This window comes from Rhincodon typus, chromosome 24 (assembly GCF_021869965.1).
Source record: "Rhincodon typus isolate 14 chromosome 24, sRhiTyp1.1, whole genome shotgun sequence".
Classification (NCBI taxonomy): Eukaryota; Metazoa; Chordata; class Chondrichthyes; order Orectolobiformes; family Rhincodontidae; genus Rhincodon; species Rhincodon typus.
The window spans coordinates 46,421,303-46,447,294 of NC_063355.1; the positions used below are offsets into that span (position 1 = coordinate 46,421,303).

The window sequence follows — 25,992 nt, forward strand, 5'->3', positions numbered from 1 at the left end:
GGGCGGCTGGTGACGGGCCGGAACCACGGTGAGTGCCGGGGGGCGGGAGGCTGGTGACGGACCGGAAGCCAGCGCTGGAAGAACATGGCGGAGCTGGGCGAGTGGGAGAAGTTAGAGAATGGGCTCCATCCGCGGATTTTACAGACTCTCCGGGAGCTCCGCTTCACTCACATGACTCCGGTGCAGGTAACCCGGGGCGAGGGAAGCCAGGGCCCGAGTGTTTGAGAGGCAGATCCGCACCACAACCAGCCTGTGCCCGGGGCGGATTAGGAGAAGGCCGTTCAGCCCCTCGCTCTGTTCTGCCATCCTAGACCGTGGCTGATTATACACCTCAGTGCCTTCATCCTGTGCTATCCCATATCTCCTGATACGATTAGTAACTGGAAATCCAACTGTCTCTGTCTGTCTTGAACTTAACGTCTGAGCTTTCGCAATCCTTTAGGGTAGAAAATTCCAACGATTCACAACCCTCAGTGAAGAAATTCCTCCGTATCTCGGTCCTAAATGTATGCTTTTTATGCTAAAATTGTGTCTCTTGGTTCCAGACCCCTCAGCCAGGGTAAGCCTCTTCCAGGTTTTGCACATTCTTTTTAGGATTTTGTAAGTTTTCTATTCTCTTATACCTCTATATTTAAAGAGAATTCACGCCTGATCTCCTCAGACGACAGGCCCTCCATTCCAGGAATCAGTCTGATGAACCTCACTCCCTGAGATGATGTCCCTAGGCCTCCTTGTACAGGGCACAGTGCCCCAGAAATCTGATGCTGTCCCTCCTATACCATTTTTCCAGCCAAGAATTTATTCATTCAATCTTCCCCTTTCTATACTCAGAAGCATGTGTTACCGGGAGCAATCCTGAGATAATTACCTTAGAGGTCCTGCTTTTCGGTCTCTAATAGTTCCCTACCTCACCACTGTTTCTATCAATGTCATTGGTGCCAGTTTAGAAAGAAATACAGACCACAAGCTCTGGTTCCTCCTCCAAAAAAATCTCTTCCAGCCACTTTATGATATACTCTATCCTGGCACTTGGGGAGTTGGGGGTGGGTGGGTTGCCGTGGGGGTGCGGGTGCGGGCAATGTACTATCCTGGAGTCATTTATGCCTGTCTGTGGAAATTAATTCTAAGTATTTTCAGTTGAAGAACTATCTCCTGATGGGCTGGATTGCATTTCATGTTGTCCTTCTGCTGAATCAAACCTGGGAACCTTTGAATCCTTGTGGTTCAGTTTCCAGTCTAACTTTCATTAAGTTTAGTAGAGTTGTTAATAAAGATTAGTTTCTTTTAAAACTACTGTTAAAAAGCTACCAACCTGAAACAAAACGTTTTGTACGTAAAACCCCACAGCTATGCGACAAATCAAGTTAAACAAACACTACTACACAAATGTTAATGTATTCACAGTTCGGTTATCTCAATGAAAAATGATAAATTCCACCAAACTGAGGGAATCAAATTTGAACAGACCTGGAAGAGTAACAATGATAGCATTTAAATAGCATCCTTAATGTAATGAAACATTCCAACCTGCTTCGAACCAAGTCACATAAGAATGAATGAAACCAACTTCATCAGAGTAGGTTTCTAAAAGCCTCTTCAAGGGGCTAAAGAGGTAGTGAGGTTTACAAAAGGAATTCCAGTGTTTACCAGATGCTGGATCAAGTACTGCAATGAGATACATCCAGAATGTCCATGACAGTGGCAGCGGCCGGCAGCTCGTTGTTGTTTGTGTCCCAGCCGCGAAACTCAGACTTTGCACCAACTTTAATGCATCTCGTGTTTCTCTTCCCCCAAACGTAAACAGTTACAGCAGATTCCTGCTCGTTTGCAGCGCGGCGAAACTTTGCAAGTTTTCTACCCAACTCCAGCACTTTTCTGAATGATCACTGATGAACGAGTTCCCATTGCTGGCAAGCAGTGGAGGTCTAATGCGAATACCAGATAAAGTGCGGGCACAACATGTACATAAGTGCATGTTATCGTTGCAGGAGAAAGCCAAACAAGTAATTAGGGATTGCAAACAGAAAGGGCCCAAGAAATTCAACGCGTCCGCCAGCATTTGCGGAGGGAGTTAACGCTGCGAGTGGGCTCTTCTTTGGAGTCGAAGAGAGAGATGGAAAAATCGTAGGTTTTATACTGTAGATGCAGAGGCTCAGGAGGACAGAAAGGGAAATCAGCGAAATGTTGGGGGCAGGGGGAGTAGAGATGAAGGGATATAGGTGTCGCAGAAGTCAAAGCCATAGGGAGTGGTAATGGTTGTAGAAAATGCATTAAAAGCATAATATTGATCAGCTCTGCTTAGAGCAAAGCCAAGCAAACCGGGCTAGTGGGGTGAAGAGACAGGGAAACAAAATGGAGGTGAGAGTTATTGGCTAGTTGTTAACTTTAAATCGGAGGTTTTTTTTGTTTGTTAAGGTTGTTAAGAAATTTGGGCCAAAACAAAGTATATAGAGTTAGGCCACAGATCAGCCATGATCTCATTGATTGGAGGAACAGGCTCGAGGGGCAGAATGTTCCTGTTCCTGTGGATTGAAGTTGTCAAACTCAAAGTTGTGTTGAGTCCTGAAGGCTGCAAAGTGCCTAGAGAGAAAATGAGATGTTCCTCCTCCAGTTTATGTCAGGCTTCACTTGAACACTGCAGCAGACACAGGTCAGAAATGTGAGTAAGAGAGCTGGATGGTACATTGAAATGACAAGCAACCGGAAGGTCACGGTCATTTCCTGCAGACTAGAATGTCAGAAATAATTAGGGAATGTGTCTTAAACGGATTTTGTAGAGCGGTGAGGCAGATTCAAAGTCACCATTCAGGTTTGAACAAATGGGACGGATATATTTTAAAGTAGATCTTTGGTCTGCGATATTTAGAATTGTTTACAATAGCTTCCATTATATGTACCAAGCCGTACCAACCTGTTACTCGTATGTTCAAAATAAAAAAAAAAAAAAAATTTCCTCGGATGGTGATGGCTAGCACGAGGGGACATAGCTTTAAATTGAGGGGTGATAGATATAGGACAGATGTCAGAGGTAGGTTCTTTACTCAGAGAGTAGTAAGGGCGTGGAATGCCCTGCCTGCAAAAATAGTAGACTCGCCCACTTTAAGGGCATTTAAATGGTCATTGGATAAACATATGGATGATAATGGAATAGTTTAGGTTAGATGGGCTTCAGATAGGTTTCACAGGTCGGCGCAACATCGAGCGCCGAAGGGCCTGTACTGCGCTGTAATGTTCTATGTTCTATGTTCTATGACTTCAGGAGAGGATAGGAACTGATACATAAATGTAACTCTACTGTTCATGTGTTTTCTTGCAGTCTGCAACAATCCCTCTGTTTATGAGCAACAAGGATGTAGCTGCGGAAGCTGTAAGTTATCTAATTCTCTCTGTGGTATTGGTTCAATCTTCTGTTGCCATGTGATAATCTTGGTCTTACTTCACACGCAGGTAACCGGCAGTGGAAAAACCTTGGCTTTTGTCATTCCTATTTTGGAGATTCTTCTAAAACGGGAGGAGAAGTTAAAGAACCTGCAGGTTTGTTCCTGATGGAGATTTGTCCCAGTCCTGTGTTTTATAAAATAAAGATTCTGAATTTCGGATGAATTTAATGTTTGAGGTTGCATTGCAATATTACTTGGATTTTAGTTTCAGGCAATGTTACTCAGTAAAAGAATCATTATTTGATTCATTCTCACAGCACCGAGGACCTATAATCCAGGCTGACACTTGCACTGCAGTTCTAAATGAATGCTGCGTTGTCAGCCTTTCAGATGAGACATTAGATGATATTATGATCAAAATGACAAAAATGCATCATCATCATTGTTGGTTGTGGGATCTTGCTGTGTGTAAATTGACTCCATATTCCCAACAGCAGTGAATACACTTCAAAAGTAATTAATTGGCTGTAAATCCCATTAGAGGGGATGAAAGGCGTTGCGTAAAAACTGAATTCTTTGTTTACTCCTCTATAATATAGGCTGCAGCTCCTCCTGATATCACTGGAGATCGGCTTGAGCACAAACTGTCTAAACCAACACTGCTCTTGAGCAGCAAGTTGACTGTATTCTGGTCAGATTTTTCCCTCCCTGGTTGAGGGAAGCTGAGATCTCGATTGCAGCTGTGTCATTGATCAGCTGACAGTCCAAACTGGAGATCAAACTCTGGTCGTTACGGTTCTATCTCGGCAGGGACCATTTGGTGAGCAGGCTTAGGAATCAATGATCCCTTTCAAGAGATTTAGGAATTATGTAGATATTTGCTTTGTTTCTTATTAACATGTGGGATCTTACCTTTCTCTAGGATAGCTGAATGAATTGGCTGTGTTTTTGTTTTGACATTGGCATTACACTTCTGTGCTTTTCCCATCTAGTCTAATCCCATTGTCCTGCTCAATTCCTGTAATCCTCTCATATCATCTAACATGGACTAGAAATTATCTAATTACTCTCTAAAGGAATGTCTGGATTGCAAAAACAGCAATTCCTGCAGATAATTTAATATTTTAACCTGCCTCATTTATAAGATTTTTCTAACCTCCCTCTAAATTGTTTGTGTCTATCTTAAAATTAAGTCTCTTGTTTCCATCTCACTGTCCAGTGAATTCTTTTTTGCTATTTATCTGATTAGACCTCACCATAATCTTAAAAATCTCCATTAAGTCAACACTTAATCTCAGCTCAAGTGAGAAAATCCTAACTTCTCAATTCTGTCTAGTCACCCGTCAACTCCCAGTAATATTGCAGAAATCTTAGTGAATTTGTGTTTGTTTTTGTTACTGTTATGGTTATTTAAATCAAAATGTTCAGGCATGTTCTAACACACCTCTGGAACAAGGGTCTTAAACCCAGTCCTTTTGTTCCAGATGTTAGTACACTATCACTGCACTACAACAGCCCTCTCTTGCTTTTATATTCTTAAATTATGTACAAAGCTGAACTAGCTAATTGCTGTGTCATATTTTCTATTTAATTCTCTGGATATAAAAGCAGGGATCCAATTTACCACCTTCAGGGCTTTATCACCATGTGCTGCCCCCTTTGAGTGACCTGTGGTTTCATTCTCTGGACGTCCATCTCTAATTTCCTGAGTTTTTGCGAGCTGTTTTATTGAGTACGTGGTAAAGCCTTTTTAAAGGACTGTTAAGAGTCTCATATGGTCTGATCATATAAGATTGATAGATTTACTTTCCAGAGAGACATTAGTGAGACATTAGCACTACCCCCTTCTCATGTCCCAGGGAATTTACAGTCATTTGGGAGAAGTCAGGCCCAAGTGTCCAAGCTTTGAGAATGTTGATGTGAAAGCTATGCGTGTGTATCGTAATATTGAATATCATGCTAAGACCTATCTTGTTTCCTACATTACAACAGTCAATGCACTTGAAAATAGAACTTCATTGGCTTTTGTCACTTTTGTCATAAAAAGTGCTTTCTTGGTTTTGAGTTTGATGTAAATTCAGATGAGTAATCTTTATCCTGCTGTATTTAGGTTGGTGCACTCATTATTACTCCAACACGGGAGCTTGCTATCCAAATTGATGAAGTGATCAGACAGTTCTTGGTACATTTCCCACAGTTCAGGTGAGTTTGGACATAATCAGTTACAGTGAATGTGAGTGATCTGTACATTGTATATGAGAAAGGACTCCTTTGATAGATTTAATAAATGTTACATTTTGTGTTCAGTCAGATTCTTTTCATTGGTGGGAACAATCCGATAGAGGATGTTGAGAAATTCAAGAAGCAGGGGTAAGTGTGGACCCCACTGCACTGCTGTTGTTGATGGACAGGGAGGGTGGATCGGAGGGTGTTTTTCAACCTGTCATTGTATTGTTTCTATCTTTCAGCCCATTTTTTGGTTGATCCATTATTTTGGTGAAGAATAGGAACATAAGAGCAGGAGTAGGCCATTCAGTCTGTCAAACTTATTGGGCCACCTAATACTAGCATGGTTTATCAAACACGTCACTGTTTTGTACCCACATTTTCCCCTTAACCCTTTACACACCTGCATGTTAACCTTCAGTGGCATATTGCACTTCTACATTTTCCTACCTCTCACCATTTAATAAATACTCTGCACATCTGAATCTCCCACCAAAGTGGATAACCTCACATTTGTCTGCTATGTTCTTGACCAACTGTTAAGTCTGTTCAAATTCTCCTGAAAATGTCAGTCATCAATTCTACATTATTGATATGTATTGTTGCACAGCTGGGACACAAGTACTGGGTCTTGCGGTACCCCACTGATAACAGACAACTAATGCAAGAATGATCAACTAATACTCACTCTTTTCAGACTGTTAGCCAATCATTAATCCATGCCAGTACGTTACTTCCCATCCCATGTGGTTTGATGTTGCTAACCAACTTCTTGTGGGGGAACTTTATCAAAAGCTTTCTGAAAGTCGAAATATACTACATCCATTTATCAATTTTGTTTGTAACATCAGCTGCTTCCTCAATGACCTTTCTTCCATCACAAGGTCAGAAGTGGGGATGTTCACTGATGATTCCACAATGTTCAGCACCATTCACGATTCCTCAGATACTGAAGCAGTCCATGTTCAAATGCTACAAGATCTGGGCAATATCCAGGCTTGAGCTGAAAAGTGGCAAGTAATATTCGCACCACATAAATGCCAGGCTATGACTATATTGGACAAGTCAGAATCTAACTACTGTCCCTTGACATTAAATGGTGTTACCATTTCTGAATCCCCCACTATCAAAAATGTGGGGGTTGCCATTGACTGGAAACTCATCTGGACCAGTCATATAAATACAGTAGCTACAAGAGCGGGTCAGAAGCTAGGAATACGGCGATAAGTAACTCACTTCCTGACTCCCCAAAGCCTGTCCAAAAGGCATAAGTCAGGAGTGTGATGGAATACTCCCCACTTGTCTGGATGAGTGCAGCTTCAACAACACTCAAGAAGCTTGACACCATCCAGGAGAAAGCAGCCCCCACTTGATTGGCACCACATCCACTGCCTTCAACACCACTGCTAAGGAGCAGTACTGTGTACGATCTACAAGATGCACTGCAGAATTTCACCAAGGCTCCTCAGTCAGTACTTTTGAAACTCATGACCTTTACTGTCTACAGTGACAAGAGTTAGGTTTAGCAGATAAATGGGAACACCACCACTTGCCCTACCACTACTCTCCATCCTGACTCGGAAATAGATCACCATTCCTTCAGTTATGATGTGTCAAAATCCTGGAACTCCCTCCCTTACAACGCCTTTGTGTTCCTACACCATATGGACTGCAGCGATTCAAGAAGGTTGCTCACCACCACCTTCTGAATGGGCAACTAGGGACAGGCAATAAATGCTGGCCAGCAAGAGTTGCCCAAATCCTGTGAATGAACTTTTTTAAAAGTTGAATCACTTCCAGAGAAATTGCACCCTCTTGTGGTAGTCATTGAAGACTTGAAATCTAGAATGAAATCAGTCAACTCAGCTAGGTGTGAGAGTCAGGCTGGGCTACTTAGCAACTAAATGATTGAAGGACATTAGCAGAGAGAAAATAATGGCTGTCGTACCCGAGAAACCATCCCTCGTGTTTCAAGGCTTGTCCTTTGTCTTTAGCCCAAACACATGCTCAGAGGGATCTCCGCTGGCTACCTCACAGTGCAGGTTGGGCCTTGACTTAATGCCTATTCAAAAATGTAATGACCGTGCATCACCAGAGCGCCCTCTCAGTCCTGCACAGGATCGTTGACCTAGATCTTCTAGAGTGGGGCTTTCTGGCTCAGATGAAATATACTGGCTGCAGCTTTTGAAGAAAATGGAATGATGGGAAAACTTGATAAACTGAGGGAATGCTTGTGTTTAGATTGAAGTAAGTCAGAGTTGATTCTTGTGTCTTTTTGACAGAGGGAACATTGTTGTGGGCACCCCTGGCCGTTTAGAAGACCTGTTCAGGCGGCGGTCTGATGGTCTGGACTTAGCCGGCTGTGTGAAGACCCTGGAAGTCTTGGTACTGGATGAGGCTGACAGGCTGCTGGAGATGGGGTTTGAAGCCAGGTAACCACTGCAGAAGTTTTTCAGGAAGATGGAGAATGATCCAGGGATGAACTGCTCTGTAAAGAAACAAAGGACATAATGGTTACATTATTGCAAGTTTTGCAATCACCTGGGAATTTTGTGGTGAGAGAATTTCCCAGTTTGTTTTAATGCAGCTGCTGGGAAATCAATCCCAGCTCCTCTCAAACCTTTCACAAGATCCTCATATTGTACAAGCTCGACATTTGCTTTAATTTAAGTGCTACCTCTCAGGCCAATTGTGGGTAAAAATGTCATAGGTTAGATAAAAGAGCTAATTTTTCTGTTAGCCTTCTAATGGCACTAATTTGTATGTCGTTATTGATAATGGAGTAGGTAAACGACAGCAGCACATGTATTTATATGGCTTCAGGACCTCACAAACACCAAGTCAGTATTGTATTGTTTCATAGTGTAGGGAAATGTAACTAACTATTTGGGCACAGTGAGATCCCATTGGCATGATTCAAAAATATTTTATTGATTTTGTTTTATTTATTCACGGGATGAGGGCGTCGCTGGCTAGACCAGAATTTGACGCCCATCCCAGAGGGCAGTTAAGAGTCAATGACATTGCTGTGGGTCTGGAGTCACATGTAGGCCAGACCAGGATGGTAGTTTCTTTCCCTAAAAGATATTAATGAACCAGATGGGTTTTTGAAAAAATCAACAAAGGATTCCTTCATTATTTGACTGCTGTTTACAGATTTTTTATTGAATTCATGTTCCACCATCTGCCATGGCAGGATTCAAACCCAGGTCCCCAGAACATTACCTGGGTCTCTAGATTAACCGTCAGTCGATAATACCAGTAGGCCATCGTCTCTCCTTTCATATTATTTATGGAAGAGTATCTGTCCTTCACTACTCTTCAAATGGTGCTGTGGGATGTATAGGTATCATTAACAGGGCAGTTTAAAGGTGACACATCCAATAGTTTAACACTCCCTCAGCACCGAAGTGGAGTACCAGCTCCAGAGTGGAATCCAGATGCACAATATTCTAACTCAAAGGTGAGGATGCTAAAACATGATTTGTACTTTATATAGTTCATGGACATGAAACCCTTCAGTCTGTTTTACCTGTTATCAGTTCCACAAAGATATGAATTAGGAGCAAGATTTGACCATACAGCCTCTTGAACCAGCTGTACCACTTGATGGCATTATGGCTGATCTGTTGTGGCCTCAGCTGTACGTTCCTATTTACCCCCCCGATAACCATCGACTCCCTTGTCCATCGAGAATCTATCAAACTTCACAATAAAAATAATTAAACGACCCTGCTTCGAACACTTTCTGGGGAAGAGAAGTCCAAGGGCACTCAATCCTCTAAAAGAAAAATGTTATCTTCACCTCGTTTTAAATGGGAGAATCTTTGTTTTAAACTGTCTCCTCTAATCCCTCCCACAAGGGAAACATCCATTCAGCATTCATCCTGTCAAATCAAAGTGAATAATCAGAATTATTGACCAAAGAGAATCTGTTGGTTACATAAATCTATCGGCACATCTGGTTGAAGATGGGTGTGAAACGTCAGCCTTTTGTATTAGTACGTTGGGCTCTGCCCTTGTTGTGGATGGGGATATTATGGGGAGCCTTTTCTTCCTGTTCATTGATTGGCTGGATTTGATGGGACAGCAGAGTTTAGATCAGATCCTTTGGTTGTGGGTTCTCTTACTGCTTATGCTGTTTGTCATGCAAGAAGTCCTGTTTGTGAGCCTCACCAGGTTGGCACCTCATTTTCAGGTATGCCTGGTGCTGCTCCCGGCACGCCCTCCAGGGTTGATCCCCTGGCTTGATGGTACTGGTTGAGTGGGGGATATGCCAGGCCATGAGGTTACAGATTGTGCTGGAGTACAGTTCTGCTGCTGTTGATGGCCCACAGCACCTCATGAACGCCCAGTGTTGAGTTGCTAGATCTGTGTGAAGTTTGTCCCATTTATCACGGTGATAGTGCTGCACAACATGAAGGAGAGTATCCTCGGTGTGAAGGTGGCATTCATGCCCTCAAGGACTGTGTGGTGGTCACTCTTACTGATGCTGTCATGAACAGATGCGTCTGCGACAGTCACATTGGTGAGGATGAGGTCAAGTATATTTTTCCCTCCTGTTGGTTCCCTCACCGTATGCCTGTCTGTCCTTTCGGCCTTAGCAGCTCAGTCGTACATTAGTCTCACTAACTGTCATGAATATATTGTGATGAAGCTTCACCTTCCTATGAAACCTAAGTGTCCTTTCCATTTTAACATACCAGCCTGAACACTATCCTGGGGTTTTTGCCCAAGCAGCGAAGAACAGGCCTCTTCTCAGCCACACAGACCCAGGAAATAGAGAATCTGGTCCGAGCGGGACTCCGTAATCCTGTCCGAATCACGGTGAAGGAGAAAGGAGTGGCAGCAGACAGCACTCAAAAAACGCCAGTCCAACTGCACAACTATTACATGGTAAGATTCAAGAATGTGAAAGAGTCTTACGAGGCTGAGTGAGTAGGAGATGCTTGATGACTGCCTGTCACTGCGGGCAGATCACCTCCCCGATTTTTCCTCAAGATTGAGGAGAAGGTGTTGGACATGCTGCTCATGTGTTTGGTTTCTTTCTGTACACATATTTTGTCTTCTTTCCGTATTATCTCATCTTTCTTTTCAATTTCTCCATTGAATTTTGTACATCTGTATTATCTCTTAATTGATCCCATGATTTTCATTTTATTTCACTGATTACTTCTCTTGTTCTAATTTACAGCATTTTAAATTTTTTGTCATTTCTTTCTTTGTTCAAACTAGATGAAAACCTGTTCCTCTTTTTCTACAGTTTTGCTGTAATCTTTCTGGGTTTTGCATCCTGATATTGTTACCTCTGTCTGTACCTGAACAGTTTCCTCTCTGTGTTGTTTCTGCTTTGTGTGTCTGACCCTGACACTGTTTGTGCTGTCTGTGGGCCTGTCACCTTGTTTTTAAATTTTCTGCTGTTTGTATTTCAGACGTGTCGTACAGATGAGAAGTTTAACCAATTAGTCGCCTTCCTACGCCGGCATAAACGAGAGAAACATCTCATCTTCTTCAGGTAATTATTGTTCTCACTGCAAAAGTAATGTTAAAAATATGTTCTTTAGCTTTTAAGACCATAAGCCAGAGGAGCTTAAGTTGGCCATGAAGCCCATTGACTCAATTCTTCCATTGAATGAGATCATGGAGGATCTAATAACCCTCAATCCCACTTTCGTGCTTTCTCCCATAACACTTGATTCTCTGCCTGATTAAAAATCTGTCTGTTCAGCATTGAATATACATATTGACTCAGCCTTCACAGCCCTTTGCAGTAAAGAATTGCTTGGATTCACTGCCCTCTGAGAAGAAATTCTTCCTCAAAACCAGACAGGGGGACGCCATGGAAAAGTGGCAATTTGAGGTCCTGGTGAGGGGCGAGCGGGGTCTAGGAGCAGTGGGTCTCGGCATTGTGGAGAGTTCCCGGTGAAAGGAAGTCGGTGAGCCTGGGGGAGGCCGGCCAGAGCTGCCTTCGCTGTGTGAAACCTTGTATCTTGTGCAGGGGTGTTACCTGCAGCCTGCTTCTGCTCATGGCCTGTCTTTGGCTCATTCTGGTAGGAATCAGATTGTCTTTAAATGATCGCTCACTCCATATCAATGCACCCTCCAGTGGTGTGCACTTCATTAAAATAATAATATACTGAAACATATAGAAAGTTTACAGTGGTCTGAAATATAAACAAATATATTTCTTGAATATGGAATACAAAAGAAGCAAATTTGACTTAAGGGCCAGATGTCACAAGTTTATACTATAATTTGTCATTATGAACTAGGGTAAGCCTTACACCTGATTTCTGAGTGATTTCTGGAACTAAAACAGAACTAATTCTATGTGAAGAAGAACCTGCTACATATAGCAGCACGGTGGCTCAATGGTTAGCACTGCTGCCTCACAGCGTCAGGAAACCAGGTTTGATTGCAGCCTGAGGAAGGGTCACTGCACCCAAAATGTTAATTCTGATTTCTCCTTCACAGATGCGGCCAGACCTGCTGAGCTTTTCCAGCAACTTCTGTTTTTGTTCTTGATTCCACCCTTGGGCGACTGGCTATGTGGAGTTTGCACATTCTCCCTGTGTCTGCGTGGGTTTCCACTGGGTGCTCCAGTTTCCTCTCTCAGTCCAAAGATGTGCAGGCTAGGTGGATTGGCCACGCTAAATTGCCCATATCGTTCAGGGATGTGTAGATTAGGTGGGTTGTAGGGGGATGAGTCTGGGTGGGATGTCTGAGGCTTGGTGTGGACTTGTTGGTCTGAAGGGCCTGTTTCCGCACTGTAGGGATTCTGTTCTATCTCTGTCTTAAATGGGAGATCCCTTTATTCTGAGATGATGCCCTCTGGTCCTTCACACTCTCACAAGGGGAAACAACCTCTCAGCATCTACCCTGTCAAGCCCCTTAAGAATCTTGTATGTTTCCATAAGTTGGCCTCTCTTTTTTCTGAACTCCAATGAGTACAGGCTCAACCTTCTCACCTTCTTCTCCATATCTGGGATCAACCCAGTAAACTTTCTCTGGACTGCCCCCAATGCCACTCTGTCTTTGTTTAGGTGAGGGGCCCAAACTGTTGACAGTATTTCACTGGTGGTCAGACTAGTGCCTTTTATAGTTTAGCAAACCTTCCCTAATCTTATATTCCATTCCCTTTGAAATAAAGGCTAACAATCCATTTGCTGTTCCATTACCTGCTGAACGAGGATGCTGGTTTTTGTTATTTATATGGAAGGACTCCCAAATCTCTCTGATCCATAGCATTCTGCAGTCTATCTCCATTTAAATAATATTCAGCTCCTGTACCTGTCTAACTGCATAACCTTGCATTTTCCCACAGTGCTATGTTCCATCTTGCTTAACTTGTCTGTATCCCTCTGTAAACTCCTTGCATCATCCTCACCATTTGACTTCCACCTATTTTTGTGTCGTCCGCAAACTTGGTGAGATTACGTTCACTTTCAATCTAGGTATTAATATATATTGTAAATAATTGTGGGCTCAGCATTGATCCGTGTGGCACTCAACTAGTTACAGGTTGTCATCCTGAAAATGGACCCCTCATCCCAACTCTCTATCATCTATTAGTTAACCAATCCTCCATCAATGTTAATATACCTCCTCCAACGTCATGGGCTGTTACCTTATTAAGTAGCCTAATGTATCAACCTTATCAAACACGTTTTGAAAATCCGAATATATTATGTCCATTGCTTCCCCTTTATCTGTCCTGCTTGTTACCACCTCAAACAATTCTTTGTCATATCTTTTGTTTGACATGTGTATTTACCATATCTTAACTGTTTAATATCTGATACTGGAGGATTTTAATCTGTTTCTTTGTAAACATCATCTTGCGGAGATTGCTGAGATTTAATGCTGTTAATTTCAGACACACCAACAATTAAGGCTGTTTCATTCAACGAGAAATCATGCTGTGCTGTGAAGTATTTATCTTCAGCCCCAAACAGCCACAAGGTTCACTACTTTGCCGACTAATAGTTGCTATACTCAAATATTTTCTCCATTTCTGCACAGCAAGATCCACAAATATTTAATGCAATGAATAACAAGTTAACCTAGTTCTGTTGGTATGTCAGGGATCAATATTGACTTGGACATTGAGAGACACCTTCTCTTTGAATAATACCTTGGGTCTTTCACACTCATTGAGTCAGGTGCAGACAGGGTGCTTGAGGGGAGGTTTAGCATCTCCTGGAGAAGGTGGTTTCTCCAGCAGTGTAGCCTCTCCTAGATGAGACATCCAAGTCCTCCACTGGGACTCACACCCATAACCTGACATGGGTGAGAAACTGCTATATTACTGAAACGAAGCTCCGAAACTTTCACTGTCATTCTTTTACTGGTCTGAGCACTTTATTGATACTGGTGATTATATCTACCCAATAGAATTGCTTACTAACCATAGGTGTGGCTGCAGGTCCATGCACTAATTTTAATACAATAACAACTTGTATACTACCTTTAAATTTGTAAAACATTCCAAATTCCTTAGAAAATTCCGTTTGACATTGAGTCACGTAAGGAACTTTTATTCCTAGTTTATGGGACAGATATATTTATCGAAACTTCCACTTCCTATCCTAATTTTATTTGTTCGTGGGATGGGGTGTCAATGGCCAGGCAACCATTTGTCACCCTCCTAATTGCTATTTGAATGGACTGGCTTGGGGTCTGGAGACCCCAGGTAAAGACAGCAGACTTTCTTCCCTGAAGAACAGTAGTGAACCAGATGAATTTTTATGACAATCGACAATGGTTACATAGTGGCTATTAGGCTAGCTTTTAATTCTAGGTTTTCACTGATTTAAATTTCACTGTCTGCCAATATCATTACACCACCACCACCTTTGAATTACTGAATTTCTAATTAGTACATGCAATCAAAAGCTTGGTCAAAGTGGTAGGTTTTGAGGATCATCTTCAAGGTGGTGAAAGAGACTTGGGGAATTCAGTGGCATCAGGCTTTCACAACTGAAGGTGTGGCCTCTACGATGATGAAATAACAGTTGGGAATGTTTGTAAGGACTGAAGGACAGGAGTGGACATATCTCCATGTAGATGAAACTTACAAAGCAATCTTGATAGACTAAGTGAATAGGTAAAAATTGTGGCAGATGGAGTTCAAGTGTGACGTTATCCATTTTGGATTGAAAAAGGATAGCTCGGAGTATTGTCTGAACGTATGAAGTTAAATACATTGGATGTCCAAAGAGACTTATTTGGGGCTTTCAGGTGCACATCTTTGAAATTTCACAAACATATGCAGAAAATAATTTCGAAAGCTAATGAAATGATGGCCTTTATATCTAGGGGACTGGAGTACGAGGACGCAGAAGTTATGCTGCGGTTATACAAAACCCTGGTTAGACTCCACTTGAAGTACTATGAGCAGATCTGGGCACCACATTTTAGGAAGGATAGATTGGCCTTGGAGGGAGGAAATGTAGGTTTACAAGAATGACACCTGGACTGCAAAATTTAAGTTATGAGGAGATTATACCAATGAGGCCTGTTTTCTCTAGAATTTAGAAGGTTAAGGGGTGATCTGATTTGATTTGATTTGATTTGATTTGATTTATTGTTATTATGTGTACCTGAGTACAGTGAAAAGTTTTGTTTTGTGAGCAGTACAGGCTCCATTGGAGGCTCCACTGATGATGTTACCTGGTATGGTGAAGAAACGTCTGAATGAAAACGAGCCAGCTCGGCGAGCAAGTCAACAACCTCACCCACAACCTGACCTACAGATCTTTGCAAAAACCTTAGAGTATAACTGGGGTGTGAGGGGTCTTTGATGATGTTGGCTTCCTTTCTGAGGCAACGAGGTGTAGATGGAGTCTGTGGATGGGAGGTTGGCTTCCGTGATAGTCTAGGCTGTTTTCACAACTTTCTATAGTTTCTTATGGTACTGGGCAGAGCAGTTGCTGTACCAAGCCGTGATGCATCCAGATAGAATGCTTTCTGTGGTGCATCTGTAAAAGTTGAAAAAATCCGATCAAAATTTTCAAGATATTAGCAGGAAAGTATAAGGTAGATAACGATAAACTATTTCCATGGTTGGGAAGACTAGAACTAAGCGGCATTGTCTAGAAATTTGGGCCAGAGTTTTCAGGAGAGATGTTAGCAAACATTTCTGTACACAAAGGGTGATAGATGTTTGGAATTCTCTTCCACAAATGGCAGCCAATGGTATATTAGTTGTTAGTTTTAAATCCGTGATAAATTTTTTCTTAAGCAAAGCTTTTAAGGGATACGGGCTAAAGGCAAGTATATGGAGTTAGGCCACAAATAAGCCATGATCTCATTGGTTGGTGAATAGGCTTGAGGGGCTGAATGGCCCCCTCCAGTTCTTATGTTCCAGAAGCTGATATTATGGAGACAGTGAGGGACTGAGGCCATGGAGGGATTTTAGAAAAAGGATGAGAATTTTATAACTGAAATGTTGATTACCAGCCAAAGTAGGTGAACAAGCATGAGCGGGATGGGTAAACAGATTTGGTGAGACTTCAAACATAGGCAGCAGAAGTTTGAATGGCTTTCAGTTCACAGATGGCGCAATGTGGGAGGCTGACCTGATGAACTGTGAGATGGGACGGAATTGGGTAACTGCACATAGCTGGAGCAGGTATTCTTGTTGATGGTTCTAATGTGGTTGGATTCTTATTTTGATCAGATTTGACACTGAAGTTGAAAACAGTCTGACTCGGTCTCATCCAGTCACCAAGGAGCAGGATAGAGTTTGTGCTGGAGACTGAAGTCAGTCTTCCCAATTTTCTAGTTGAAAATACTTCACAATACAGATACATACGTTTTACTCAAAGATATTTACTGAAGAAACATCTCCCATTCAGAACCGAGGGAAGTAGAATGCTCACGCATTGTTTTTTAACCCACCATTTAGCTAACATGTATGGAATGTTTCACGTTGAGATGGCAGGTCTAATGACTATATCTGTTTCTGTTATTCATTATCTAATCGGATTGCTCATCAGCTCTCTGTTGCTTTGAAGTTCAGGCTCCAGCAATCTTGGTGGTTTGAGAAAAGCTTCCTGCCTCTTTGTTCAGTCCTTTATTACAGAGTTTAATTGAAGTTCCTCTTTGTTTCAGTACATGTGCATGTGTGGAATATTATGGGATTGCATTGGATGCCTTGGTGAAAAATGTACAAATAATGTGCATCCATGGGAAAATGAAGCACAAACGGAACAAAATATTTACTGAGTTTCGGCAACTTCAAAGGTAAAGATTTTTATTTAAGCATAAAACTTGTGTAACTCAGTCAGCGTCTACCTGAACATGTGAATCAGTAAGGCTTTAGCTTTGATTTGAGCCTGATGCTGAGTTATGTAGTTTCAGATGGAGCATTGATAAATGTTGCTGGGCATGGTTTATGTGACAAGCATGTGTACCAAAGTTTCCACTTCTTATCCTAAACTTTTTTTTATATATGTTCACGGGATGTGGGTGTTCCATGGCTAGGATCAGCATTTATTGTCCATCCCTATTACCCAGAGGGCAGCTAAGAGTTAACCACATTGTTGTGGGCCTGGACCCATTTGTAGGCCAGGCAAGGACAGCAGATTTCCTTCCCTAAAGACATTAGTGAACCACACAGATTTTTACAACGATCGACAGCCATTAGACTTTTATTTTATTCCCGATTATTGTTGAATTCAAATTTTAACCGTCTGCCATAGTGGGACTCAAAACCATGTCCTCAGAACATAAACATGGGGTTTTGGATTACCAGTCCAGTGATATTACCACAGTATCAGCATCTCCTCAAATCCATGAATTGATGTCCTGCTGGATACTGTGAATATTAACCCTTCTGGTACATGCAGGACACTGCTCCCTTTTTCAGTTATTTACACCCTGTTCTGCACTGACTGAATGTTGCACTGAGCAATCTTTTTCTTTTCTTCACAGTGGTATTTTGGTTTGCACTGACGTCATGGCTCGTGGTATAGACATCCCTGAAGTTGACTGGGTTCTGCAGTATGACCCTCCAAGCAGTGCCAGGTACTTTTACTTCCTCACTTTGTTAGCTCAAAAGAGCAGCATGTCAATTGTGTTGAATGGTCTGCTGTCTTAAAACTAATATTTTAGTTGATGGAAGCAGTAGTTAAAAGTAGCTCTTAGTGAGTGGAGTGCCGTTTGGGGGGCTTTGAGAGGGCAGGAACATGAGTAACAATAGTTGTGGTGGCAGTTACGTTGCTAGAAAAATAACCCGCAGGTGATATTCAATCAACTAGATGTCTGCATCCAGTAACTTATGGGTTGAATGGTGCCTTTGGAGTGGAGCAGATATTTCATGGATATTGTTTTTGTTTATTTTTAGTGCTTTTGTCCATCGTTGTGGACGGACAGCTCGTATTGGTCGCCATGGCAATGCCCTTGTATTCCTGCTTCCTATGGAGATGGCCTATGTCAACTTCCTTTCCATTAATCAGAAAGTACATCTGCTTATTTATCCTCAGTCTTTTAAAGCATAACTGCGTTACTTCTCTTCCGACTTTGCTCCTTCTAAGTCTGCATAATCTAATGCACATAGTTGAGGGCTGTGCCAGTGATGTTGCATAGTTTGTGTACACTGTGTGCTGGAAGTTTGTTCAGGAAGCATCACTGGTAATTGTAGCAATGGCTAAACTTAATATCATAAAAGTAGAAACTAGTGGACATTTTAGAAGGTTACAGTTTGAAGTTGAGTCACTATGTTGAAACTGGTTTTATTACATAAACCTTTGATGTTCCAAAATCAGATACTTAGTGACTCCCACACTTTGGGATGGTTTACTGTGTTTAAGTTCAACTTGTTCTGTTACCAGGACCATATCAGTTGTGAACTTGCTGTGTCTTAATTGAGCAGTGACGAGTTCCTGTCACAGGTCATAAACCTCTGTCCTCTCTTAATTTATTTAAATGAGTTTGTTCCCTGATCAGTGTCCGATAGAGGAGATGAAACTGCTGAAAGATTCTGCTGATGTCCTCCCAAAGCTGAAGAAGTTGGCTGTGTCTGACCGAGCTATCTTCGAAAAAGGGATGAAGGCATTTGTGTCTTTCATTCAGTCTTATGCTAAACACGAGTGCAACTTGATATTCCGAATAAAAGGTAACTGGATGGAAAGATTGGAATCAGATGTTTTTATGGGCGAGTGGTATAATTGGTGAATCTCTTCAGTTCAAGGTGTTCATAAGAACACTGGGACTCTGCTTCTAAATTTGTTTTTTAGTAAGAGGAAACCGCTTTAGTTTTTTTTTAGAAGTGTGTGTTTTATGCCATTTCTTGATCTTAGTTTTGAAAATGAGACGGTTAAATTAGAATGCGGGGGAGGTGCTGGTCTAGTGGTATTATCGGTGAACTATTGATCCAGAGACCCAGGTAGTGTTCTGAGGACTCAGGTTTGAATCCTGCCGTGACAGATGGTGGAATTTGAGTTCAGTAAAAACCTGGAATTAAGACTCTAATTGTAGAATCCCTAAGCAGGACATTCAGCCCATCAGGTCCACACCAACCCTCTGAAGAACATCCACCCAAACCCCCCCAACCCTATCCCTGTAACCCTGCATTTCCCATCACTAATCTACCTAGCCTGCACATCCTTGGACACTTAAGGGCAATTTAGCATGGCCAATCCACCTAGCCTGCACATCTTTGGACTGTAGGAGGAAATCAGACCACTGAGGAACCTCCACACAGACACAGGGAGAATGTGCAAACTCCACGCAGTGACCTGCAGGTGGAATTGAACCTGGGTCCCGGTGCTGTGAGGCAGCAGTGTTAACCACTGAACCACCATGCTACCTCTAATGATGACCATGAAGCTGTTGTCAAGTGTCAGAGAAACCCATCTGGTTCACAAATGTCCTTTAGGGAGGGAAATCAGCCATCCTTACCTGGTCTGGCCTACATGTGACTCTAGACCCACAGCAATGTGGTTGATTTTTAACTGCCCACTGAGCAATTAGGAATGGGCCAAAAATGCTGGCCTAGCCAGCGACGCCCTCAAGCCATGAATGAATTTTTTAAAAAAATTCTGTTGCCCTCAAGCATTCCCAATGTTTTTGAAAAGAGAGTTCTGAATATCCTTTGTCTGAAAAGTGTTTTCTGATTTCATACCTGAATGGCCTAGCTCTGAATTAAGGTTCTGCTCTTCTCTTTCTATCTACCTCTATCAGATCCTTTCACAATTTAAAACGCCTTTTTTCAACTTTTAATCTTCTATACTTGAGTAAGTATAAGCCTAGTCTATACAACATCCTCGTAACTTAATCTGTTCAGGACAGATTCCGGTGAGGTACTAAGCCCCTCCAAGATAACCCTCCCTGCAGCACAGAGTCTAAAACTGAACATAATTACTCCAGTTACAATCTGAACAATAGGTGCCTTTTTATTCCAGCCTACATCAGGTCATGGCCAACATTCCATTAACTTTTTTCATGCTTTTTTAAAATACCTGAGGCTTAGTTCTTTATAATTTCTGTACTTGGAACACCCAAACCCTGTATGCTCCTCCATAGATTTCAGTTTCCCACCACTGGGAAAATATTTCAATTTGCGTTTCTTTGGATCTAGAGTGGATGACATCATATTTGCCCAAATTAAACGCCATTTGCAAGTTTTGTCCACTCATTTTGTTTGCTGTTTTGAAATTTAATTCCCTTTGTCTACAGGAAAGTAATGATTTCTGCAATCATTTATTTTGCAGATCTGGATTTTGCTGCAGTTGCTAGGGGCTTTGGACTGCTTAAACTCCCCAAGATGCCAGAGCTGAGAGGAAAAAGTTTTCCTGATTTCATTCCCGAGAATATAGACACAAACTCCATCCGATACAGAGACAAAAACAGAGAAAAGCAGAGGCAGAAGATGTTAGCAAAGCAACAGCAGGAGAGACAACAGAATGAAGGGAAAAAGAAATTTGTGAAAAATAAACCTTGGTCAAAGCAGAAAACAAAAAGAGACAAGCGGAAAAAACAAGCAGACAAAAGAAAGCAAGATGAGGTAGGTTGGAGTTGAGAGAAGGGGGGGTGATGGCTGAAGTGTCTCAAGTATTTTTTAATCTTTCTTTAAGTGACAGATCACCTGGCAACTGAAATGTAGACAAGTTCTAAACTGTTGACTCAAATTATTGAAAGGTTAACATGGTGTGAAGGGTTTTCTAAGGATCTTCCAATGCTAAAATGTTTCTCAGTAAATTTCTTTTAACTTGTGATGCATTCTGGCTACTGAAAATTGGAAGTAGCAGAATATCGCATAAAATGTGGCCAAAAAATTACATTTCAAATACAGAGAGTCAGATCTCCCAGCTGCACCATTCCATTCAGATAAAATGTTGCATTAAAATATCATGGAGCTGACAGTATTTAGTATTGCAGTTGTTTGTGAACAGCCCTGCTGATGGGAGCAGTAGGCCATACAGACCCTGGAGCCTTCTCTACCATTCAATAAGATCATGGCCGATCTATTTATGTTTCACATTTCCATCTATCCTTTGATTTCCCCCTCCTAACTAGAAACTATCTACTCCTGCCTTAAAAATATTTAATGATCAAATGATTCTTTAAGTTTTAGATTACATATGGGTAAGGATAAGAGTAGTCCTTGGATACTCTTGGGGCAAGGCTAACTACTACAATATTATGCAGGAACTGGGGAAAATAGAATGAGGTGGCGCTTTGAGGTAAATCCACATCTGGCACGTGGGAATTATTTAAAGGACAGTTGATTAGATGTCAGGACCAGCATGTTCCTGTGAAAATGTAAGATAAGGATAGCAAGATTTGGAAACCTTGGATGACAAAAGAAAAAGAAGGCATATGTAAGGTTTAGGAAACTAAAGACAGATAGACCCCTTGAAGAATGCAAAGATAGCAGGATAGAACTCAAACAAGGAATTAGGAGGGCTAAAAGGGGCCATGAAATGACTTTGATAAACAGAATTAAGGAAAATCCCAAAGTGTTTTATACATATATCAGGAGCAAGTGTGTAGCTAGGGAAAGGGTGGGTTCACTCAAAAAAGGATGGAATTTATGTGTAGAACCAGAGGATGAGGATGTGGATGAGGTCCTTAATGAATATTTTGCATCAGTATTCACAAAGGAGAAGGACATGGTGGATGGTGAGTGTTTTTCTGACTGGAGATCTGTGGCTGGTGGTGTTGCGCAGGGATCAGTGCTGGGACCCCTTAATGATTTTGAGGAGAATGTGAGTGGACTGAATAGCAAGTTTGGGTGACACAAAGATTGGGGGAATTGTGGATAGTGACTCAGGGATAGGTGGTGTTGAGGAAGCAAGGCGGTGGCAGAAGGACCTGGGCAGGCTAGAGAGGAGGCAAAGAAGTGGCAGATGGAATACAATGTGGGAAAGTGTGAGGTTCTGTGCGTTGGTAGTACGAATAGAGATGTAGAGTATTTTTTAAGTGGGGAAAGGCTTTGGAAATCACAGGCACAAAGGAGCTTGGGAGTCCTAGTTCAGTATTCTCTTAAGGTTAACATGCAGTTTCAGTTAGTAGTTAGGAAGGCAAATGCAATGTTAGCATTCATTTCAAGAAGGCTGGATGTACTGCTGAGGCTATTTAAGGCCCTGGTCAAACCACATTTGGAATATTGTGAGCAGTTTTGGGCCCCATTTCAAGCCTCATTTACAAGAATGATCCCAGGGATGAAAGACTTGCCATATGAGGAGCAGTGAGGTCTCTGCATCTCTGTTTAATGTAGTTTAGAAGGAGAGAGGGTATCTGATTAAAACTTAGATAATACTGAGAGGCCTGGACAGAGTGAACGTGGAGAGATGTTTCCACTCGTCAGAGACACTAGGACCTAAGAGCACAGCCTTAAGGTGAAGGGATGACCTTTTAGAACTGAGATGAGGAGAAGTTTCTTCAGCCAGAGGGTGGTGAATCTGTGGAACTCGTTGCTGTAGGCGGCTATGGAGGCTAAGTCATTGAGTGTATATTTAAGACCAAGATAAGTAGGCTCTTGATAGGTAAGGTGATCGAGGGTTATAGGGAGAAGGCAGGAGAATGGGGTTGAGAAACAAATCAGTCATGATGGAATGGCAGAGCAGACTCAATAGGCCGAATGGCTTAATTCTGCTCCTTTATCTTACGGTCTACAAGGATTGCCAAAGAATACAGCAGGATATAGATAGACTGGAGACTTGAGCAGAGAAATGGCAGATGGAGTTTAATCTGGACAAATGCAAGGTGGTGCATTTTTGAAGACTTATTGCAGGAGGGAAGCACACAGTAAATGGTAGAACCCTTAGTAGCACCAATGTACAGAGAGATCTAGATGTACAGGTCCACACTTCTCTGAAATTGGCAACACAAGTGGATAAAGTGATCAAGAAGGCTTATAATATGCTTGCCTTCGTCGGTTTAATGCATAGAGTGTAAAAATTGGTAAATCATATTGCAGCTATATGGAACTTTAGTATGGGCACATTTGGAATAATATGTACAGTTCTGGTTGCTAACTACCAGAAGGATGTGGAGGCTTTGAAGAGTGTACAGAAGGATTACCAGGATGTTGCTTGGTTTAGAGGGTATTAGCTACGAGGAGAGATTGGCCAAACATGGTTTGTTTTCACTTGAATGTCAAACAATAAGGGACGACCTGATAGAAGTTTACAAAATTGAGAGGCGTGGATAGAATAGACAGTCAGCGTCTTTTTCCCTTGGTAGAAATGTCAATTACTAGGGGACATGGGTTTAAGATAAATGGAACAAAAACAGAATTTGCTGGAAAAGCTCAGTAGGTCTGGCAGCATCTGTGAAGAAAAAAAGAGTTAATGTTTCGGGTCTGGTGACCCTTCCTCAGAACTTCTTTGTTTTTATTAAGATAAATGGAGATGTGAGAGGAAAGATTTTTACATAGAGTGTGGTAAGTGCTTAGAATGCCCTGCCAGAGGGGGTGGACACATTAGCAATGTTTAAGAAGCAACTTGACAGATATATGAATAGGCAAGGAATAGAGGCATATGGACTGTGTAGAAGCAAAAATGTTTTTAAGTTTGGAAAGGCGTCGTGTCATTGCAGGCGTAGCAGGCCAAAGGGCCCATTCTTGTGCTGCGCTATTCTTTGTCCTTTGACCCCTCCACTGCTTTCTGAGGCAGAGTTCTTCAGGTGGCTTTCTAAATGGTGAAAGTGACCTACCAACCCCATTGACTGGTTTAATAATGAAATCGCTTCCCATCATATCCTGTAATTATAGAATCTGCCACTCCCAAACAAATGTTTTGAACAAATGAAGATAAAAATGTTTCATTTCTTTTTTAAAAATACATTATTCATGTAGTTAATAAACTACTCAAATCATCGTGTGCTGATTAGTAGGTTTAAAGTTAGTTCTTTCTTTTTCAATCACAAAATAAATCCTCATATTCCAAGATACTTTCACTGCCATTTTGCAGGGATCTGACATGGAGGATGAGAATATTGATGAACTTCTCAATGATACCCGATTGTTGAAGAAGCTGAAAAGGGGTAAGATAAACGAGGAGGAGTTTGAAAAGCAGCTGTTGGGAACATAAAGGCAGACGAGCCAGAAGATGTTATACTGTGAAACTTTCTGTGAAAGCAATTCCTTTTATTCCTGGACTTTACTGTGGAAAAACAACTTGTAAAATAAATTTGTTTCAAGAACAAGAGCACTCTTTTTTTTCTTGTTTATTAGTATGGGTACTGTTGTCTGAGACACCATTTATTGCCCATCTCTAATTGCCCTGGAGAAGGTAGCATTGAGTTGCCGCTATGAACCCCTGCATTCAATGTAGTGTTGGCACACTGTGTTGCTCAGGAAGAAATTCCAAGATTTTCACCCACTAACATTTCCGTGTCAGAATGGTAAGTGTAACTTTGTGTTCCCATATATTTATTGCCCTTGTCCTCCTTGTTTGCAGTGGTTATGGGTTTGGAAGGTGCTGTTCAAGGAGCTTTTGAGAATTATCACATTGTGGGAGGTTGTTTTGTGCAAGTTGGTTAGCTGTGTGGCTGACATTACAACGTTGACTCTAGTTCAAATCTATTCCACTAGTTGTGAAGTTCATTAGGATGCCTTGAGGCCATGTAAGGTACTATGTAAATGCAAGTCTATTTCTGTAAGCTTGGCTGTTTGCTCTTCAGCTGCATTGGCTAACGATATTAATGAAGAATAACCAAACCCTCTAATCTTTTATATTTAACGTTCCAGGAAGTCTAGTTTTATCAGTGTAATTTGTGCTGACATTTGACACCAAGTTGTCAGGATCCTGGGGGAAACCAAACCGCAGGTCTCTTGACTGAAGGCTTTTTAAGGAAAAATGTGCCACTAGATTCTGTTTTATAAATAAGCAGCATAAAGATGGAAAACCATGAACAATACATAATTAGCCATATATTGCTTTTATTCATACAGTGCTGCACCTAGTGGCAATGGTAGCTGCTGTAACCTCAAACTACTAGCCCAGAAAGGAACCTGTTCCATCAGTCACTGGGGGAGGTAGTTAGCTCCTGTGTCTGAGAGTACTTTTGGGTTCTCACCAGACTAGGACCCGAGAGCACAGCCTTGGAGTAAAGGGAAACCCCTTTTGAACAGAGATGAGGAGAAACTTCTTCAGCCAGAGAGTGGTGAACCTATAGAATTCGTTGCCACAGCAGGCTGTGGAGGCCAGTTCACTAACTACATTGAAGACAGACATACATAGGTTATTTATGAAGGGGATCAAAGGTTGCAGGAGAATGGGTTTGAGAAGCTTAACAGTGGAGGCCCCAAAGGATGCGTCCTCAACCCCCTACTTTCTCCCTGTACACCCATGACTGTTGCCAAATTTCAAACAAATGCCATCTACAAGTTCACTGATGCCACCACCATAGTAGGATGGATATCTAACAACGACGAGTCAAAATACAGAGGGGATATAGAGGACTTGGTGATGTGGTACAACGAGAATAACCTCTCAATGTCAGCAAAACAAAAGAACTGATCGTTGACTTCAGAAAGAAAGGAGGACAACACATCCCCATCTATATCAATGGAGCGGAGGTTGACAGTGTCAAGTTCCTGGGAGTGAGGATAACCGAGAACCTGTCTTAAACTTCCCACGTTGAAGCAACATTCAATAAAGCACAATGCCTCTTCTTCCTCAAGCGGCTCAGGAAATTTGGCATGTCCATAGGGACCCTCACCAACTTCTACAGACACACCATTGAAAGCCTACTGTCTGGGTGCATGGCGGCCTGGTACAGCAACTGCTCTGCCCATGATCTTAATAAATTACAGAAAGTTGTCTGCACAGCCTAGACCATCATGGAAGTCAATCTTCCATCCACGGACTCCATTTACACAGCTCATTGCCACAGAAAAGCTGCCAGCAAAGACCCATCGCACCCCAGTAAG

General features: G+C 41.9%; 1 protein-coding gene across 3 annotated transcripts in view; it reads left to right on the forward strand.

The window, feature by feature from the left end:
* ddx55 (DEAD (Asp-Glu-Ala-Asp) box polypeptide 55) overlaps nt 1–24,265 on the forward strand; it is a 25,130-nt gene extending 865 nt beyond the window's left edge. For 2 of the 3 annotated variants that reach the window (XM_048611235.1, XM_048611234.1), the window contains exons 2-14: nt 3,317–3,367; nt 3,448–3,534; nt 5,491–5,582; nt 5,688–5,750; nt 7,889–8,038; nt 10,313–10,502; nt 11,039–11,121; nt 16,722–16,853; nt 17,544–17,636; nt 17,956–18,070; nt 18,558–18,726; nt 20,324–20,616; nt 24,029–24,265. In XM_048611235.1, the coding sequence (XP_048467192.1) occupies nt 3,338–3,367; nt 3,448–3,534; nt 5,491–5,582; nt 5,688–5,750; nt 7,889–8,038; nt 10,313–10,502; nt 11,039–11,121; nt 16,722–16,853; nt 17,544–17,636; nt 17,956–18,070; nt 18,558–18,726; nt 20,324–20,616; nt 24,029–24,148 (1,617 nt within the window). In that variant the 5' untranslated portion in view covers nt 3,317–3,337 and the 3' untranslated portion in view covers nt 24,149–24,265. Of the gene's footprint in view, nt 187–3,316; nt 3,368–3,447; nt 3,535–5,490; nt 5,583–5,687; nt 5,751–7,888; nt 8,039–10,312; nt 10,503–11,038; nt 11,122–16,721; nt 16,854–17,543; nt 17,637–17,955; nt 18,071–18,557; nt 18,727–20,323; nt 20,617–24,028 lie in introns of all 3 variants that reach the window. The other variant, XM_020535540.2, reaches the window with a different exon arrangement.
* Nucleotides 24,266–25,992: the final 1,727 nt, after the last annotated feature.